At 36.6% G+C, this 21,313-nt stretch overlaps 1 protein-coding gene across 1 annotated transcript in view; it reads left to right on the top strand.

The window, feature by feature from the left end:
- The window catches only part of TM9SF3 (transmembrane 9 superfamily member 3), a 42,442-nt gene that overhangs the window by 9,047 nt on the left and 12,082 nt on the right, over positions 1–21,313 (top strand). The window contains exons 3-9 of the mRNA XM_058810932.1: positions 2,691–2,813; positions 7,442–7,602; positions 9,765–9,842; positions 10,758–10,889; positions 11,403–11,569; positions 13,932–14,026; positions 15,947–16,077. Of these exons, the coding sequence (XP_058666915.1) occupies positions 2,691–2,813; positions 7,442–7,602; positions 9,765–9,842; positions 10,758–10,889; positions 11,403–11,569; positions 13,932–14,026; positions 15,947–16,077 (887 nt within the window). The remainder of the gene's footprint in view (positions 1–2,690; positions 2,814–7,441; positions 7,603–9,764; positions 9,843–10,757; positions 10,890–11,402; positions 11,570–13,931; positions 14,027–15,946; positions 16,078–21,313) is intronic.

The raw sequence follows: 21,313 nt of genomic DNA, 5'->3' as shown, positions 1-21,313 counted from the left end.
TTGCATTTCATCACTTGGGCTTAACTGGATGGAGAAATTAGCATAGTATCTCTTGTCTGAGCATTTACAGTCAGATGGGATTTAGTTTCTGTAAGCTGTAAATTTTTATCCAAAACTGGACATCTGTAAAATAAAAGAGCTAATGATGTTTTTGCTAGCAGTAGGATAAGTTGAATAAAAGATTTTTACAAAGTTTGTTAATATCTTAAATTCTTCATAATTTTAAAATTTGCATAGAGGATAGCACTGCCACACTAAAGGTGTTTGGAGTTGAATCTTTTAAGAAAGAAAGAGTACGTGTACAAACATTGGGAAACAGTCTTACTACTGGTCTGTTACACTTCGTATCATGGTGAAAATTTTACTCAGTGTGGGAGAAATAATTTTCTTGTCAAACCTCATAGAATGTCCTCAGAAACACAAAATGGAAAGGACAGTGAAGGCAACTGGCAGCAATTCAATAATTGGTGAAGATTAATAAAGTTTATTCATTTTTTAGAGGCTTAGAAGTTGTCATAAACCCAGTACAATTTGTATCCAATTTATGTATTGTAAAATTTGGATTTCATAGACCAGTCTCTAATGTTTAGCATTTGTATAATTAATTCCTTTCCAGTTAGATTGTTAAATTGTGATGGTAGCTCAGTTTTTTGGTGACATTTTAGTGGTAGACCTTGTTCTGTGCAGAAAGGGTGTTCACTTTTATTTTTTCCCCTTGTAACTTGGTTGTATCAGTGAAATTGAAAACAATATTTTTGTAATGGACAAGTTTTATTTCAGTGTGATTGATATCGGCTTCAGCTCTGCGTCAGTGTTCCAGGAGTTGCTGCAATTAAATTGAAACAGGGCTGTTGGTGCTTTGGGGTGATTTGGTTTTTTGGTTGGTTTTTGTTTTCCTTTTTCTTTCTTTTTGTAAGCAGATAGAGGCTTGGTTGGTACCAATAGATTCATGTGTTCTTAAGTAAAAGATACAGCTTGAAGGAGTGTTGAGTATCTAAAATCTGCAGCTGAAATAATTAAGATAATAAGTAATCAACTTGCACAGATTTTCTTCATGAATATATGAATCATATCTAAATTCTGAGTTTACAGGCATCTGTGCTTTTCTTTATGTGTCTTTGGCATTATGGCAAGATTAACAGTTGCAGGCATTTCTTTCTCTTTAAAGTATTGTATGAGTTTGCAAAATTAGATTTGAACTTCATACTCTTAGGTTTTTATTCTCTAAAGTTAGTAAAAGGGAAATAAAATTGTTCTAATAAATTAGCTTCTGCAATGAAAAATAATTCCCTTCTCAACATTGTTTGACTGGGCAGCAGTAGCAGGTAAGTGTGAAGCTGCATGTTGTTCATCATATTCAAAGAATTGTTTAAGCTACAGCTGTTATTAGCTGAAGTACTAAACTGTGTAAATAAAACTGGCATTTGAATCAGTAGGCATTGCCTGTATTTTTTGAACTAGAATAAAAACATGATTTTGCAGAAATGTGCCCTTCTGAGAGTGAAGGTTTCCACTTGCACTCCCATGGTGGTGACTGGTGGGGCGAATCTACAGTGTATTCAAGCCTCCATGAAGTAGAGTTTCTTGTTGTATTAAGTGTGGCATATGAAAGGATACATGCAATCATACAAGATAGTTGGATTTTCCTTTTGTTTCAATATGAACAATGTTCTTACATCACAGGTCTCAAATCTGTATAAATACCTGTATGAAGGAAGAAATTAAATAGTAACATACACTCATATTGTAATATAACTTCTAAGTTTTCATTTGGCTTAATTATCTTGTCAAGCTAAATCTAGGATAATAATGCTTTTTAATTAATATGTCAAGTTCTTTACTCAAGTGTTTGAGTGACATCCTCTGTTACACCTGAGACCTAATAAATTTTTAAATGGATTGAACATTGGTATCATGGTAACTTCAGTTTGAAAATTTATTTTTGATATTACCATACTGTGCTGTTAGAGAAGATGAATGTAAAGAGGAAAAGGATGATTTAACAAAATTGCATTTTGTACTTCTTCAGAAATGTAAAAGAATGGCTGCTAACAGTATAACTTAGGAACTGTAGATGGGGAAGAATAACTTTCTGGGTGAAAGAGGTGGATTTATTTTATTTCCAAATGCAGCCTCTTGTGTGTCCTTTGCATTATTCCTATTTTTGTCTTCTCTCCTTTTTTTCTCTATCTTTACTCTGATTGCTTTGTTTTTTCCTTAGGGTAGTTTCTTCAAAACTGCTGAGAACTTTAAAACTTTTTAGGTTTTTTTACAAACATTATTCCTAGTCAGTGAAGCCGATTATACTAAACCAGAGATAATGCTGTAGACAGTTTTAGGTATTTCTTAATAATTTCATATCTCTTGTTAGAGAGATCTCATTATCTGTTCAGGTGAATCTGTCATCAGCTTTTTTACCTTAATCTAGTGTGAGTGAAGCAGCAAATGGATACTGTGAAACCTTTCCCTGCCCAGTATGTGGGAAGCCTCTGAATGCAGAAGTGTAGATTTCTGAACACAATCATGCATTTGCTTTAATGCTTCCTTTTAAAATGTCCTTTATTGTTATCTACTTGAGGATACCCAAGAGGGCTTGGAGACTTCAGCTCTGTCCATTCCTACATTTGATTTGCCTTCACTTTGAGCCAGCTCATTAATAAATCTTCAACTGTGCTTCAATTTTTTTGCAGATGATGTGATGCAGACCACTTACTGTGAAGTTGACTTGGACAAGGGAAGAAGAGATGCATTTGTGTATGCTATCAAAAATCACTATTGGTACCAGATGTATATTGATGACTTGCCAATATGGGGTGAGTGATACTGTGCATTAATGATTGGATTACACCTACTCAAGTCCTGTACTAGTGGGTTTCATGGAGTCATTTAATGACTAAGCTTTGTTACAAGAATTTCACAAGAAATGCAAGTCTAATTCACAAGAATTTGAAGTAAAGTAGTAGAGGACATAATCGTAAACTGCACCATGGGAGAGTTGGGTTGAACATTAAGAAGCATTTCTTCACAGAAATGGTGATTAGACTTTGGAATGGGCTGCCCAGGGAGGTGTTGGAGTCACCACCCCTGGAGCTGCCTAAGGAAAGACTGGATGTGGCACTTGGTGCCATGGTGGAGTTGACAAGGTGGTGTTGGGTCATAGGTTGGACTCAGTGGTCTTTTCCAACCTAATCAATTCTGTGTGAAATAAGTTGATGACTTATTGCATTGAAAGAACAGTAGGGTGACTGTACTAGTGAAATACAAAACCAGTGAAAAGCTGGTTTGTTTCTAAAGCCCTGATTTACTAACAGTAAGTTCTTAGGTTTAAATTTGTTCAGATGTTCAAGTAGGTGGCAATTAGGTAGGTTACTTGTAAGGGCCATGTTATTCTGATCATTAATAACAAGCTTATTTGAGAGTTGAAAATTTATTTTGCTACTTTTCTTTATTACTCATGCAAAAACTATTTGGTTTAATTTCATGGTAATTTAGTGTTGCTTTGCTGTCTGTGTTTTATTTTACTTACTCTTTTACAGTTCTCAGAATTTCTCTTGCTGAGTATTATTTACCTGGGTTTAGAAGTGCTTGTGTCTTGAATGAAAATGTGTGTATCTTTATTGCCATTGTCTCCTAAGGTCTCTGTGTTTTGTTGCTCCCTCATAACCTGTGATCACATACCTAGTAAGGAATGCTCTGCAGATTGAACTTTGCACTGATAGCAATCAACCAAACTCTCCAAGGCCTGATCACCCTGTTGTAGATATATAAACTGGAAGGAAATGAAAAGCAGCCATAAGCTCTTTGTTGCCTGTGTTCCATGAAGGAGGTAAACCTGCCCAAACTAAACCAAGTCCCACAGCACCTACAGAAACGCAGTTCAAGTCATGCAAGAAAAGTTCTTTGATAGCTGGTATGAATAAGGCTATCCATCATTAATTCATTTTGACTAAGGCTGCTTTTTTTTAGTTCTTTCTTATTTTAATATGTTTTAGAAAATATCTGTTAGATTAACATGGCAGAAATATTAACACTTCATTTATTTATTATTTATCTGGTTGTCAGGAAGGTCTGGGTTTGTTTTAATGTGTCTGTTTTTAAGCGATACCATTATAATGCCTGAAGAGAAGTACTTAAGTATTGATTTTGTTCTTTTCAGCTGATTGGTTTATTGTGTGTAATGGCTCTGTAGCCAGGCTTGGAGTAGACCTGAATTATTCTGTGTGACCTTTACTGTACTGCTTGTGCAATTGCTGGTAGGCTTTTTAAAAGCATGCATGAGTGACAGTTGTTGCTACAATATTTTAATGGCTTTGGCCTTTCAGCAAAAGACCAGTGAATTATTTTTCTAGACTAGTGGCAGGTATGTAGGGTTTGAATTGCCCAGGTATGATGGATGCTAAGCTGACTTCTTTGGAATCCTGTGTGGCTAACAAGTCTTGGAGGCTTTCTTTTTTGAAATTTATTTTTCTGGTCATGTTTCATCATCCAAAATGCCAAAAAACAAACATACCTACTAAATCTACATATGACAAATGTTATGCTCTCAGCTAAAAAATCTGGTTTCCTGTGATTGAGTGTTTTTAATGTTTCCCAGTAGTATGCTTTTTATGCACAAGAAGTCAACTAGAAAACATGTAGAATATAGGTATTATCTTTCTAAGATATTAAGAAGCTGCTTTTGATAGTTTGGAACCAGGATCTCAAGCTGTGCTACATAATGGGGACTCCAGGATCATAAGTACAGGTAATATTATGTAAGGATACAATCTGACATCAGGTGTGAAGGCAAGTGGTGCTGACAGTTTTGGTCTGTGTCTCCTGCAGGTTAGGTGAAAGTAGCAGGACTGCAGGTTGGTCAATATTAGCCTGACTTATATTCTAAAAATTAAAATGAGTTCTTGGTGGGGAGCTGAGGAAGGAGTGGATGCACCTGAACTAATTAGAAGAGTTTATCTGCAAGTCTGAATTAGTATTTTGGACCTTTGTTTTCCCAGTACAGTGGAGAAAACTGGGAATATAGCTTGTCTGCAATAATTTTGGTTTTCCTGGGTCTCTGTTCAGCAACAGAAATGTTTTGGGCTTTGAGTGCTGCTTAAAACTTAAAGCACTGAAACTTGCTGGTAACTGAACAGTTTTTATTTTAAGTATTTCTGTTATGAATATGGCATGAATGATGCTGTACACATGCCTCTGCCAGCCTGTGGTGCCTTTGAGTGTGTTGTGTAGACTTGTTTAGTACCACGTACTGTGGTGGCAGGTAGAGACACTGAAGAAAGCAAATATCTTTTGATTGTTGTTTCAGAGCTGTAAGTATTTCTAAATAGTTACTAAATTTCAGTAATTATAATGAAGGAAACTGTTAGGACTGTTTAAGATACTTGGGTATGGAAGTAAGATCTGAAGTAGTTATGATGGCATCTCTGAAATACTCTGAAAACTGAGAAGGGTTTTTTTGGTTTCATGGGGATAGTGTCCAGAACTGGTTACCCTCAGCTTGCATTAAAAATAGCTTGTGCAGAATGACTTTTTGTTACTGTGTGAAGGCTCTCATCTTGATCCACTTTATTTGGATTACCCATCTTGAGAACCTCACTGGCCAGTATGTATTGAATATACTGTATGATCCAATATCCAGGTTTTTTTCATTGTTGCTTTGCATCTTGTAGCTGGATTAAACCAAAATTTTGTTCCCTAAATGTAGATAGCTGGAATCCTTTTTTAGTGCTACCAAAATAAAGTTCTCTGTGAAGAGTGTAAAAAAAAAGGATTCAGATGGTGCTAATGTTTGCTGAGAATTCTAGGCAACTTCTCTTTAATTCTATTCTTAAAGCAGACCTTTCACTTCCCTGGGCTCCACCAGATGCATTCCTGGCACTCCTCCTGTCTCCTGGCAAACTTTAGTTAAGTTCATCCTTTATGTTCTTTATGATTTTTCGCCTTGATAAGGCTTACACCAGACATATGCACAAACACTAATTCTTAAAATTCACCCTGGAAGTCCTCAAGCCCTGTAAGGACTACTCTATTTTCAGTAGAGACTAGGCTTAAATTAACCTTTCTTAACTGCTGGTAACTGAAGGTAATGACATCAAACTGCTGTTTGAGGGCTCTGTAAGGTTTACACTGTTTTCTAATCTGAAAAAGGCAACAAGATCTTTCTAAGTGCGTTCAGAAAAAATTATTCCATTTTATGTTTTTTCCTGAATTGCTGTCCCACAGTGGAGAGAGAGACTAGGCTTGATTGTTTCAGGACATTCCCTAGCTATGTGAAGCACTGTGTTAGTTCATTCCTTCAGTGAGTGATTAATCAGAGTGTTCTTTAAGTAGTTTAGAGGTCTATATTGTCGTGGTTCTGGATACTACCATGGGAACAGATGGCATGGCAGGTGCCAGGCTATATGGTGGAGGCACAAACTGGTACATGTTTTGTGTAGATGGCATATACAAGGCAATCCTGATGGATGAGCATAGTGAAAAACTTGACAGAAATACCACCTTGAAAATTAAAAAACACAGGTGATGCACAAAGGCCCTTCCTTCATATCCCTGGTGCTTTGTGATAGTCTGTTCCATATCCTTCACCTCCTTGTTCTCCCATTCCCCTCAGCCGTGTGTATCTTGAGTGCTGCTTTTTTTGTGACTTTCCATTTTGTACATCTTGTATGTGATCTTGGATCTTGACATCAAAGGTGACACTTACAGCCTGGGAACTTCTTGACTATTAAACTTTTTATTTTCACCCAACATAGCACAGTCTCTGGAATTCTTCTGTGGTAGATGAGACATTTTGCACTAACTTAATGAAAATTAAGAACTTAATCACAGGATGGTTTGAGATGGAAGAGCGCATAAAGCTCATCATGGTACAGCCACAGCTTCTCTTGGGCAACCTGCAACCTGTACCATTCTCACAGTAAAGAATTTCTTCCTGATATAAAACCACATTTTTGGCAAGCATTGGAAACTTGTGTGCAAACAAGAGCAAGAAGCATTTGTTGGGAAGTAAACTAATGGGAATTACAGAGAAAAAGTAAAATTCTTAAGAGGAAGAAAAACAAGCAAATAGATAGTTGGAAGATGGGAAATTGTGGAGGTCTTGGCTAAGTTCTGCTAGGAAGAATGAATCTCTATTTAGCTAGTTATTTATCTGGTAAGAATTGCAAATAAAAGTAGAGGCACTGTTGTTGGGTCTTCTGCAGTGTTTGTAGCTGCAAGCTTTTTCTTTTAATGCCATTACTAAATGCTTCTTTCAGTGACCCATGGATTGAAAGTGGAGTCCAGATATTAGAGTTGAGAAGAAAAGTGTATGGTCTTCTGTGGCCTCTTTATTTATGTTGCTTCTTTAGCTGGCAAAACTTTGTAATGCATGTTTTTAAAAAGTAAATGCAAAATATATGAAAAGCATAGCTATAATACATGCTTGCACTTCTTTTCTATGCAGGGATTGTTGGAGAAGCAGATGAAAATGGGGAAGATTATTACCTTTGGACTTACAAAAAACTTGAAATAGGTTTCAATGGAAATAGAATTGTAGATGTCAATCTGACCAGTGAAGGAAAGGTGAAATTGGTACCAAACACAAAAATCCAGATGTCATATTCAGTAAGTAATTTGGTGATGCACATGTAATAATAAATTCTACATGGTGAAATAACTCAAAAATAGGTACTTGTATACTATAATATGTACTGATATGTTGGGCTGTGTTAGAGGAAGATGCATCTTCACTCCTTCAATTATTCTGTTTTGTTGCTGAAAAACCTTGATAGATTTATTAATAATGAATGTAAAATTATTATTTTTGAAGTACTCCAAACAAACTGGAGCTTCTGTAATGTGCAGAAAAGTGTTTTAGTGGGAAAGGAAGATACCCTGAAATAATGGAGACTGGAAGTATAGAGGACCCATGAGAAGGTACACATTGTCTTCATGTTTGGACTTCTGACCTTTGTATCATGGGTTTGAACTGGATTCTCAGCTAGTATAAGAACCCACTGTAAACCTTTATACTTTGCAAGCAGTTAATGTCAAAATTTACTTTGTTTTGCTATTCCAGTAGAAATTTCTTATTTATATAACATGATTAATGAGGTTTTAAATTTTTTAAATTTCTTTTTCTGAAGCTCTCTGATATGATATTGAGTTGCTATGATAAAAGGTCATGAATAAACAATGCTTGCTGGTTGAGACAGATGATTTTTTTCAGTTTTCCTCTTTATTTAGTTGATGTTACTTAAATCAAGTGATGGTTCACTTGTCATATTCAGCACATTTGTATAGTGAAACCATTTTTTAATGCACTGCTTTTCTTCCATACATGGATGTCAGCATAGGATTTTATTTCAGAAAATATTCTTGCCACAGTTACATTTCTTTTGTGCTGAATAAGTTGTATAGTTTGAAGAGCAGATAACTGGATTTTGTATGTGCTTTTTAGTATTACATTTACGCTAATTTCCCTATTTTTGCTGCAAAATTGATAGTAGAAATTTCAGAATTTGCTATTTCAAATTCTACCATCATTGTGAAGTCCATTTGCTCTGAATTTGAAGTTGGACAGCAACTTAAAAGCCGAGTAGCAACCAGTAATAAAAATAACATAAGATACTCCCTTAAAGACTTTTTAGCATGCAAAGCTCAGGACTTCTCTCTCAAATTCTGTTGGCACCGCTGGGCAATTGCTGGGCTGTCCTGTGTGTGGTGTTTAATTCACAGATTGTCACTGGTGGATTTGTTCTAAACTGTGCTTCATAGTGGCAGGTGCTCAAATGAGAAATGTTTCTGCTTGAAACAATTTTGAAAGCTACTAATCTTGAACAAAGTTGTAATTTGAACTGAGGAACATTAATATCAAACCTCAAAGTGTAGTTCTGGCATCTTGGGGTTTTTAACATGTCTCAGGACTGTGGTGAGTGATTGGGGTGTTCAATCTACATTTATATGCTTTCTTCTATACTCAGTAAGAGAACAGCTTTTGGAAGGGATAGTTACTTCTCATGAATTTTAAAATTGGAATGTACAAGGGGGCTACATTTGTTTCACTATCACTAAAAATCCTGGTAATTTTTGGCATGCTTTTGAAAAAGATTTTCAGATAGGCTTGTATTTAGTTTGTAAAATTATTTTGATTTTTAAATACAGTCTTGCAAAAATTGACAAAAATACTCTGTGCTACCATATTAGCACCATGTAGTTCATTAATGCAATTACATTTTCCAAATCAAAAGCAGTCCTCTCTGCAGCTGGTGGAGAACTGACATCTGTAATATGCTGTTACCCTGTGATAGTCTGTCCATAATCACATACTCTTCCAGTTGGTTTCAGAATAATTTATTGGCAATTGAAGTGTCTAGATTCATAGTAATTACATGTATGTGTGTGTGTATACTTATGTATATATACGTTGTATAGATTCTATAATCATGAAAAAGGTTTGTGGTATTTGACAACTACAAATCTGTATCTTTGGTTAACCTCACATAGATTAACCCTTAGAGAGAACTGAGCTAATCCAAGACTGATTCTTCCTTGTTCTTAAACACAAGCATGTACAAGATTAGATCCATGAGGAGAGGAGGCTGGTGTTCATTCTGTGCCTGACCTGTAGATGCCAGTCCTTAAGAATATAATTCCATTGTTTTTTGCTAAACCCCATTCATATTGAAGAGGACACCTAAAGTGGATGATTTTTAATATGTGTTCTGGGTTTCTGCATGTGAGTATAGCTAAAAATACTGTAAAAATATAAACATTTCTCTCTTCAGGTGAAATGGAAGAAATCAGATGTGAAGTTTGAAGACCGTTTTGACAAGTATCTTGACCCATCTTTCTTTCAGCACCGAGTATGTATTGTTCACGACAGCCTTACAATACATCCCTTTACAATGGTTGCATTAGTTTAGATGTCATGCAGGTTTTGGATTACATCATTGAATTTTCATATTTTCCAGGTGCTCTGGGACAATAAAGCAGGCAGGTCTGACTATTGTTTAAGTGGCAGTGTTGCTGCTAAAATAGGATGGCTCTGTTCTTTTGGGGCACTTCAGTAAATGTGCAGGCAAGCCTCAAGCTTGCAGAAAATATAGTGTAGTTCAAAAAAATCCTTTCAGGTGACCAGAAACAATGAAACTTCAGGGACAGGACTGTGCAACTATGTAAGCTGAATAAATGCAGTTGGCCATTGGTACACTTCTTTCTGAAGCAAATGCAGAGCAAAAAGCGTTAACTAAGCCAGTTATCAGTTGTGGCGCTATCAGTTGTGTTTAAATCTGAGGTTGTAATCTCCTTAAGTGTAGTGTACTGAGCTGTGCTGCTTTCTGAAATTAGGGGCTTTGCATTCTGTTTGGAGCTCAGTGAAAACCAGAAGTATATGCTTTTGAGAGCAAAAATAATGCTGCTGCACATTTTCATCCTGTGCAGAGCAGTAATTCCTTTGGATTCTCTACTTGAGCCTCTTCTCTAGGAAGGCAGCAGTGCATGGTGTTGTCTTTTGCTTATCAAGGGAGCATGCACAGCCAATTGTTCAAACTTTGCTGCTGCTTAACTAAGTTGTGATAACTTGGTCCTGATCGAGGCTGGCTGATAAAAAGGTTTATGAGTGGTGTTTCACAGGCCAGTTTTAGTGTCACTCTCTGAAAATGTAGTGTTACTTTGCTAGTGCTGACAAGCTGTCCTTATAGGCAACAATTTATCCTTATTGGAACAATTTCAAACACATTTACAGTTCTAAATTTTATGTGTGTGTTTTCTTTTTGTAGATTCACTGGTTTTCAATTTTCAATTCTTTTATGATGGTGATCTTTCTGGTTGGCCTGGTGTCTATGATATTAATGAGAACTTTGCGAAAAGATTATGCAAGATACAGCAAGGAGGAAGAAATGGATGATATGGTAAGACCTGCATATATGCTTTAAAAACTCCTTTTTTAAGGCTTATTGTTTTCCTGTTGTACATTCATTGTGTTAGCAGCTCTGAATGGCTTTCTTCAATTGGACAGAAAATGCCTTTTGTGTGTCTTGGAAGTGTTACTGGTTTTCTTTATAACATGCTTCTAGGTTGCGACCCAAAAATCTCTCTCTAGTCACTGTGTTAATGTTCATATCCAACCTTAGGATTAACTAGGTCCATTCTGACTTTGTAGTAGAAGCCTGATATACTCCTAAGCACCTCAGAGGCTTTAGGGACAGGGAGGGATTCTGGTAGATTCTATTGTGTCATACATTCAGGTAGTAATTTGTTGTCTTCATAAGCATCTGAAAAGTTTTCGATTTGATGCATTTAGAAGACAAGACACACTTCACTTGAAGTTGCTTTATTAAATCAGACCTTTTGTTTTTATGTAGCTTGTGTGTTTGTCTTGAATTGTCATGACTAGACTTAAAATTTGTTGTTGTTGTTCCCAGGACAGAGATCTAGGTGATGAGTATGGGTGGAAGCAGGTCCATGGAGATGTGTTTAGACCATCCAGTCATCCTCTAATATTTTCATCGCTTATTGGGTCTGGCTGTCAAATTTTTGCTGTGTCTCTTATAGTTATTATTGTTGCAATGATAGAAGATTTATACACAGAGTAAGTATAATTGTGCCATGTCTTCCATATATAAATGTTTAAGTGAACAAAATAATTACAAAAATTTCTGTTCTAAGTGGCCTGAATAAAAGTGTTTGAGAGTCTCTAGTAGTAATCTGCAGATCAGATGTAGTATTAAGAAGTGCTCTTTTAATTTGTAATGAAACTTTGTCCTACTGTTATCACGTTAGTCAGTCTTCTTTGATTTTCTCTTTTAGTGCTTGCTTTTTGAATGATTTATTTTGAAACTAGTTTGTTCTGCAGAATCACTAGTAGATAATATGGGAATTATATGTATTCAAAGGTACATATTTCACTCCTGGTTTCATCCAGAGTGACAAGATGTTATTATATTTCTGGCCCCATTTCCCCACCATGTCCTGTGAAGACTGAAATAAGAGTATGCTCTGTTGTGAATAGTCCTGTTTTCAGCTAACAAGTCAGTATTAAGTCAGTCTTATCACAAGTCTGCTTGGGAATGAAAATGTAATTCTTTTAGTTCTTTTGAACACATTGTGCTCAGCCTGTGTTGATGTAAAATCCCCAGAAATAGGTCCTGACTGGAAAGAATCAATTAAAAAAAAGAAATAATAGTCAAGTTTAAATTTAACACAGTACTTGTAGTTCACCTGTTTTCTTCCTTTACCTCTTAATTTGATTGAGATTTTTGGGTTACTGGGTGGACTTCATATGCTTCTGTAGTGATTGTGTTTTGGGTATTGGAGGGAATTATTGGCTTGTGTTTGGGTTTTGGGGGTTTTTTACAAGTGATTTGTTTTAAGCAGTGACTAAACTTTGGTCTCTGTCACCTGTAACTTGATTTTAGCAAGTTGTAATGCTTCTAATGTGCCGCTGGAGGGAACACTTGGTTTTCAGTTTAGTGGCCTTTTACCGGTGTGTTTAAAAAGCCACTCTGTAGTACCAGAATCTTGGCATATTTTCATTTTCCATAGGGTGTTATTCCCCTCCTTGTGTCTCATGGTGGTGTTTCTAGACAGGAATGCATACACATTTTAATTGTGCAGCATATCAGCCCTTCAGAGGACAAAAGGAAACCATTTCAGAATGTATGTGCCCTGTAGGTTAGTCATGACACTTGTAAAATGTATCAGAGTAGTATTTTTTTAAAAGATGTGTGCACTTAGTCTTTTATTGCAATAGGCCTTTCTGTCAATTTCAAAGTGAATTTAATTCTGGGTGTGTAGTGGAATAATTGACCAAATGTGGTGCAGACAACTGTTATGTTTAGGAAAACAGCACCAAGTCTGGTGTTTTTACCGGTAGTCTGGATTTCCACAATGGCAGTGCCGTTTCAGACTGTGCCTGCTCTTGGGGGTTTTGCATGTCTCTCTAAATTGTCTTAAGTTAGGAGAAACTTTTAAAAAACAAATACTGGTAGAACAGTCCTTCAGTGTGTGTGACCAGCAGGTATATTTGCTTTGGTCATGCTGTCATGGAAGCTTAAGTGCTCAAGATTGCTTCTTTGAGTACAGCAGGCATCCAGGAATGGTTCCTCAAACACCAAAATGGCAGTAACTAGAATCTCTCAGAGCAACTAATTTGAAGGAAGTACAGTAAGTCAGCTGAAAACCTACTGCTATTTGCTGTTGAAGAATAGCAGACGGATGTGGGGAAACAATTCTATTAATGAATAACATTTATATCTTCCTATTCTTAGATGCGATCTTTTAAAATGTATTTGGAAATGGCTTCTTTGATTTAAAATTATTAGCTTTGCTTGTAAAATTTCAGAAAAATTACGCCAAAATTAGTAGTCCAACGTTTAATGGGGTGACATTTAAAAATTACTAAGCTCTTCTGATTGCAATACTTAATGCTGATTTGTGACTTCATTATAGTATTTATAGTTTCTAAATCTAATTTTCTGCCAGATGAGCACTTTCCATCTTAAAAGTTAATTTCTGGGGGATGGCAGAAACATTATTCACAATCTTAGTATATTTTTGTTAATACTGGCCTTTTGACATTTTATCTGCAGTTGAATCTTACACTTAATGGATGTCATGTAAATAATTATTTATGCACAAAGTACACGCATCCAAATGTCAGGGTATATTTATCAGAGGTGAGAGTCTGTACTCCAGTTAAAATAAAGGCATGTTAGGAAAGACTGTAGTATGTCAAAACTCTCTTTCTCACATTGAATTAGACTTGGCCAAAGCCTTGTGTACGAACAGTTCTCATTCTAACGCAGATTTTACAGTTCAAGCACTTCTAAATATTTGTAGTACATAAAAATATTAAATAACTTCTTCTGCTAAAAGTACAGGGTTTTTTTGCTCTAATCATGTTTGGTTTTGTATGTCATTATGTAATTTACCAAAAACATCCCTTCTTGTAGGAGAGGATCAATGCTTAGTACAGCTATATTTGTTTATGCTGCAACATCACCAGTGAATGGATATTTTGGAGGAAGCCTTTATGCTAGACAAGGAGGTAAATTGTTTTCATGTTTCAGCATTTTCATTGCATTGTTAAATTGAGAAGTTGTTATTTTCTGATTTGCACCAATGTAGAAGAGTCCTCTTGGAGTTAGATGGAATCCATTAGATTCTTAATAAACAGGAAATATTTTGAGTATATTTAACTTTCATATTATCTACTCAGTCAGTACTGGCTATGCTTTCTAAAAAGGTAACTGAAGTCTTAGGTTAATTTAAAAGAGCTAAAGAACTTTTAACAGTTGTGATTTCCAAATTGCTTGTAATACTTTTGTATATCATTTTTGGCTCATGACATCCACAGAGTATAACAGCCTTTCCCTTTTGTGTAACATGTTGTTAAACAGCTCATGTCATCTTCTCCAGTTGACTCCTACATAGTCCTCTTCTTTATGTGCTAGGGGGGTTATGTTAGGCTAACACAAAAAGGACAAATATAGATTATTTACTAGACCATTAATTGCAGTTGGAGAGAACTGTTTATATAATCTTTTAAAGAAAGTTATTCTACTTTCCAGTATTGCTCTGCTTTATACTTAGCAAATCAAAATAACCATCAGTAGAGAGCAGAAGCCAAGTAAAATTGACAGAAGATTTGAACAGGCTGTCTTCAAATGCTCTCCACTATGCCTCTGAGTTATGACCAGTTAGATTCTTGCAGTGCACTAGCTTCATCCATTCCCTATGCTGCAATAAAAGAATAATCAGTGTCTATTATCTTCTAGAGTGCTTAAAAAAATAAATCTGGTAAGTTCACAAAAAAAAATTTGTATCTTTTTAGCATGATATACCTGTTAATGTTCAATCTCAACTCTGAGTTTGGAGGTTGGAAGTTTTTTTTCATGTGACTTGTTTATAAACCTAGCAATTTGTACAAAACCAGATCTACTTAGAAAGGGGTTGCTGTGCTGTAATGTATTGTTATTTGTAGTTGAGCCAGATAAGTTTGTTGGTTGTTTTTTACAGGTAAACATGTATCAAACCATTAAATGCTGATTATGTGGGCACATGGTGAAAATACTTATGAGTGTCTTGAAAAATATGCTTTTAAAAATATCTTTTACTTACTGAATATTAATATCACAGTGTATAAATGTGGACCATTTTTAAGAGCATAGAAAGTACAGGGAATACAGATGGGGGAAATTTTTAAGATGTTGCCCAAAAGGATTTCTTTGATCTCCTCAGGGAGCTCTAAACTTAGTAATAACTGCTAACAGGTGTTCTGTTCCCTTGATGCTTGGAGTTTAGAAATCACTTTCTTTCTACCTTTTCTGTTGTTGAAAATGTCAAGAGTCCAGTTTTCCTGTATGTTAAATGCTGTGGCATTTTGCTTTTTAGCAGGGATAGCCCTTTCCTTAATGCATCCTGAAGGTGTGTCTGCGTTGGCTGGGTCCAGCTTGGACCAGGGCAGCCCCGAGCAGGAGCTGCCTGGAAGCAGCTGCAGTGCTGAGCTCTCCTGGGAGCAGTGCTGAGCTCTCCTGTGCTCCTCAAGCATTGTCTAATGCAGGTGCTGCACAGGGCCAGCTCTGCTATCTCTGTCTCTTCTCATCTGCAGCTACATGCACCCTCAGCTTTCACACCCCAGGTTCTTTGGCCAGCTTAGTCAGCATATGCTGTTCTTCAGCTGAAATGTTCTCATGCTGCATCCCTTTGCCTTTCTCATGCTGTATCCCTTTTCTTCTTTTCACGTGGCCCACTAAATTGATTAATGTGCTGCATCTTGTGAGTGACCAGAGTCAGCCAAAACTTAGTTTGCTCTTAGCTCTTGTATTGATGTAGTATGTTGTTACTTACTTCTTTCACCTTTTTGTGGGAGAAGTAGTCAAACATGTAAATTCTGGAGTGCTTGCTAGTCCTTTTTTTTTTAATGTGCTGTGTCTTACCAGTCCCATCGAAATGTCCCTTCTTACAGGAAGGCGATGGATAAAGCAGATGTTCATCGGAGCCTTCCTTATTCCAGCAATGGTGTGTGGAACTGCCTTCTTCATCAACTTCATTGCCATCTATTATCATGCTTCAAGAGCTATACCCTTTGCAACCATGGTGAGTTGTTTCATTGGCAAATTTAAATTCCACTGTACACACAGAAAAATGTTATTTTTTTAATAGAAATATATTTGTGAGTCATAGTTTAGAGCTAGCTAATTAGAAGTTTATCATGGGAGGGGGCTTAAGGTGCTTCAAATATAATTAATTTTAATCACAATAGCAACAGCTGATGGATGCCAAAAACAGTCTTATCTCTGCTTAAAGTGACACTTAAAGTGACGTTGCTGATTCTAGTCACCTCCTCATTGGTAGTAGTTTCAAAGAATGCCTAAATACCAGCTTTTTACCAGTTAAATTAATTTCTGTAAAACCATTAAATGTAATATAAAGCTAAACATGTTTATAAACTCTTCACTTATTTTTTCTCATTTTCTTCTTCGAGAAATTAGATTAAAATTCTATCTTTGAATATATTTGTGTTAGTTGGTCAATGTGTCCCAAAGCAATATTGTGTTATTTTTTCTTTCCTGTGCTAGCAGCTATATACAGTATTGTCATAAAAGTTTACAGCGTTGATCTTTGATATGTGTAAAGAGACTGTTTTACTGCTAAGCCAGCAGTTATGGTATCCCATTTCTCACTTGTATTCTCATTTGGAGGCCAGGAATGCTGAGGGAAGGCAATTCCACGTGTACTGAAGTTTTTCTTGTGAATCTGTTCAACTGATTTGTATTTTAAGACCGTGGGCATGTGCATGGAAAAGCAAACTGATATATAAATCTTCAGGGTTCAATTCACCAGGATGTTAGAACTCTCCATACAGAGTGATTTTAATGTTTGCCAGGTTTTATGAAAGCGTTTGAATCATTGTGACTGTGGCAATAAAACTTGAGTGGAGTTAGCAGGCGAGCAGGTTATGAATCGGAAACTTCATCAGCATGAGCAGCGCTCTAATGGCTTCAAATCAACAAGCTGGTTTGTAGGAGGAAATGGAAATTGTTTGCAATTACCATGTTATGCTTGAGGTTGAAGTCCCTAGGAAGCCCTCTGGCTTTATGGATGAGATCCCTTTGTGTCTTTCCACTTCTGTTTTCACTGTAAAGAGGCTTCCAGAATTGTCTAATGCAAATTTGCTGCTTTCTTGGGGAAATAAAACCTCTGCCACCTAAATGTATTAGAATACAGAAATAACTTCCTTTACCCTGACATGTCTTGAAACCATCCTCCTTGATTTAAATTGCTGGCAAGTATTGCCCCTTCACTTGACTGCCATAAATCTGGAAAAAGCAGAAACTGAGTTACTGAAAAAAGTTCCATAGCAAAAAGGTTGCTAAGAGACTATTCTTAAATATGTCATCCTCTACTTTACCAGTTTTGCATTGCCACTTCCAGTGAAGTATCTAAGTAGTCTCTGTGACTTATTTCTTCTGTCCAGAGGAGTTTTCATAGGGAATTTAGGCAAGGGCAGCTGATAAAATCAAATCCACGACATCCAAACTGACACTCAGTTCTGTGTCTTTCACCTGCCTGGTATCTGTTTTTCTACACTTTGTCTTGAAGTCCTCAAATGGATTGGGCTCTTCAGGACCTTCGTGCATTGTTGTAGTCTGTTTTGAACTTCAAAACTTCATTCACCTTGTGTAACTCATTCCTGGTGTCTGGGATCCCCTTGAAGATGAAAGTTTGGAAAAATGGAAAGTTTGTTTCTGAAATCAGTCTTCACTCTTGTGACTCTGCCCTTAGCCCTTTTAGAAATACTTGCAAGCTATCTTACCTGTGGAATGCCAAACCTTCTGCAGGGAAATAAGCCATGAGCATAAACAAAGACTTAATCTCTTCCTTGGGGTAGCTTTCAGCTGTCCTTCCCTTCAGAATTATATCAAGAATGTGACAGGTTTTATTCAAATATGAGACCTTTTTAAAACTTAATGCATTGAAGCTTTCCGGAGCATATGAAGGAGATACAAAATCTGCTTTTTTTACTCATCCCTTCACCTTTATAGGAATGCAATGGGTACTGTTCAGTTATTCATGCCTTTGGAGTCCAAATTTGATTTTTTGGTGTATTTTGTTTATTATGTCCTCTTACTAGTGAACATTGAGTTCTGAAGTTGTTATACATCTTGACTTACTGTCTGTTGATGTTTATCAGTCTTTCTGGTATACTTAACAATCATCTTTATATTTGTGCGTGTGTGAGTGATATGTAAAAAGTGGAGTGTGGAAGATTTAAGAAGAGTTTTAAAATAATGGTATGTGAAGTGATTTCTCCATAATAAGTTTGAGGAGTATGTTACTAGTTCTGTGCAGATATACTGACTAATGCAGAATTTCTACAGAGTACAGCATGATTGAATTTGAAGGCACCATTTTAATTCTGGCATTTCATAAGTTGTGACTGCTTACCTTGTTCTGTGAGTGATGCATAATTTAAAGATTTCCATTAAGGCTACTATGACTAATGTAATATTCTGACTGCAAAATCTATGCAGCTTCTATTAACCGTTTTAAGATTTATTATTTTTGTTTTGTTTGAACAGTAGGTTCCTTTGTGGCTAAGGTTTCCAGTGCATTTTTAATGATTTAATTAAATAAAGTTAAGGACACAGTATTTCTCTTGGGATTGAGACCCTGTTTGCATCTTTTGTACCTTGTTTTGAAAAGAAAAAAGTGTTTCCTCCAACAGATAGCTTAATCCAAGGTTTCCCTGACAGCTTTGAGTTGATATGACTATTGACTGCCACTAAAAAAAGGGGACCTGGTGGTGCCAACCATTTTCATGCCTTAAGCCAGATAAAGAAATATACCTTACTGAAAAAGGGAGAAAATCCTATTACATGCATTCAGCAGAAAGTGACTGTGCAACCATTGGTCAGACTCCTTCATTTTGCTAAAAATAGACACCCATTAATTCTTCTGCCTACATTTTCAACAGTTCAATTTATTACTCAAAGCTACAGTCTAGATTAACAACTTAGTTGTAATAAAACTTGTAACGCTTTATGTTGAAGCCTTCTATTCTTTTTCTTGTAATGTTTGGAGAATGTGCAGAAAACTGTTGTGTTACAGAAATTTAGTAACCTCTGTATGGGAGGGAGTCTCATGACTCAGAGTGCATTTTGGTAGCTGACAGGGAAGATCAAGCTGCTGCTTTGACAGTTAATTTTTATTGCTTTTCTTCCCTGTGCATTAAGCAGACGTGGCACCATAGCCTGCCAGTAGCTGTTTAATATTAGATATGCTCATAAAAATTTTAATTATCACCCTTGAAAGAAGTTTAATCTACAGTTGTCAGGAAATATGAAACATGTGGCACTAGGAAATAAATTATATCCCTCTTCACAATGTTTCCTTTCAAATATGGAAAACTGAATTCTGCACATTCAGTCAAGGGTAGTAGAATATTTTTTCCCCATCAAAACAAAACAAAAAAGAAGTTAGAAGGAATGCAGGCTTGGTGAGGTTGACAGTCTCTTCTATGGCAACTGAAACGTGCAAACTAAATTGGCTGCTAGTGTGTAAGATATTTTGTACAACAAAATTGCAACAGTCAAAATTAAAGAAGTATTTTTTAATGTAGTGGCTTGGTACAAAAACTCACATAATTTGTTTTGGTTAACATGGATTATAGAGAACCTCTTCTTGTTTGCTTGATGAAAAACCAGGTTTGAAGATCTGATGTATTTGCCTCTTTGCATAATTTGTGCTTTATGAAGTAGTCATTAAAACGGTTCTCTGAATTTCCCCTGGCTGATGTTACAGTAATAACTCTTAAAACACTCAGAAAAAATGTAACTTTCTTATCTCTGCCTATCACACAACTGCTGTTAATGGGATTGGATTTTTAGTATGTTGTCAGTGACTTTGGCAGGAGAGTAGAGCAGGTTTGTGTGTTGGTCTTGTCTTCATTTTTCCTTTCCATCTGTGATGGTGGAGGCCATTAAGTGCCTGAACTGCTCTTCCCATTATATTCTTACTCTTGGAAACCTTTTAGGCAGAAGTCTTGTTACTTCACCTTTAAGACACTTGTTACCCCAGTAGCCTGTGTTTGCTTCAATTAAGATTTAGACTCTGTAGGTTTGGATATTGCCCAGCCTGCAAACATTGTCCTTGCCATCTGTGGCTACGGGCACTACCTGTTTAGTTTGAGAGGAGGGGCGCTGGTTTTACCTCAGCCCTGTAATTAAGAGGAACATGCCTGAAAACCACCAGCTATCTCCAGTCATCTCTTACATCCAGGGAAGGCTTGTTATTGCCAAGAGTGAAGAAAGTTTTTTTACCAGTCATCAATCTGAGCTGGTAGACTACCTGTGAGTCAATGAGTGAAAAGCAAGAAAGAAGATGCTGCTGAGTTCAACATGGTGTGTACAACCAGTACTGGTTTTGTTGGTCATCTCACCAGGGCCAGTAGGTTGCTGTCTCTAGAATAGTCTTATCTCAGTAAAAAGAACATGCACATCTTCATTCTGGGCAGCTTATCAGAGCCAGGTGGGAGTAGGAGGCATTCCTGAGCTTCTGCTATGGTTCATCCTTGTTTGCTCAGTTGTGTCTCCCTTGCACCCCAGACTTACCTCAGATAATTTTTAGACTCCTGAAGTGGCTCCAGGATAAAAGGAAAAAAATGTACTTCACTTGCACATGTCCTCAGAACACAGGATAGCATTAAGACAGGTGGCATTTCACTGTTAAACAAAATGTTGACTTTATCTAGTGCTGCTGCTTGGTATCACTGAAGATGCTGGCTGTTCTGCTTGAAATCAGTTAATTTTTCAGCCAACTGGATAACAGAATGTGAGGTGTTACACCATTATCAGTCATACTTTGACTGATCTGATAATGAAACCACAGATTTTTCTGATGAATGCCAATTATAAGTGTACTAGAGATAGCTTGACTGTACTTACTGAAGTCATTATTCAAGGGACCTTGATCTGTCTCAGCTTGTTTTATGCAGATGAACATTTTAGATTTCAAAGCTACTGCTGAGTCAGTTTCCTGGATAACACAACAGCCAAACCCTGCTGGATCAAGTTGAGCCCTTTCCTTTGCCTACTGGTTTGAAGCCGTTCAGCTGTGCTGAGGGTACCACTGCAATGAAATGCTACTGGCAGCCTTGTTTCATCCAGGAGTTTGCCAGCTAATCAGTAATTAAGGCCTAGATGTTCCTTGCTCCATACCTTGTCCAAGGTTATAATCTTCCTGTGTGGATTCTGTAAAATAGACACATTTTGCAAGATGGGCAAAAGCAAAATGCTAAGTGTTGTTGCAGGTGAGCTTAGAGCCCAAGGCA

Source organism: Ammospiza caudacuta, chromosome 9 (assembly GCF_027887145.1).
Source record: "Ammospiza caudacuta isolate bAmmCau1 chromosome 9, bAmmCau1.pri, whole genome shotgun sequence".
NCBI lineage: Eukaryota > Metazoa > Chordata > Aves > Passeriformes > Passerellidae > Ammospiza > Ammospiza caudacuta.
This window is presented reverse-complemented; position numbering and strand designations above follow the sequence as displayed.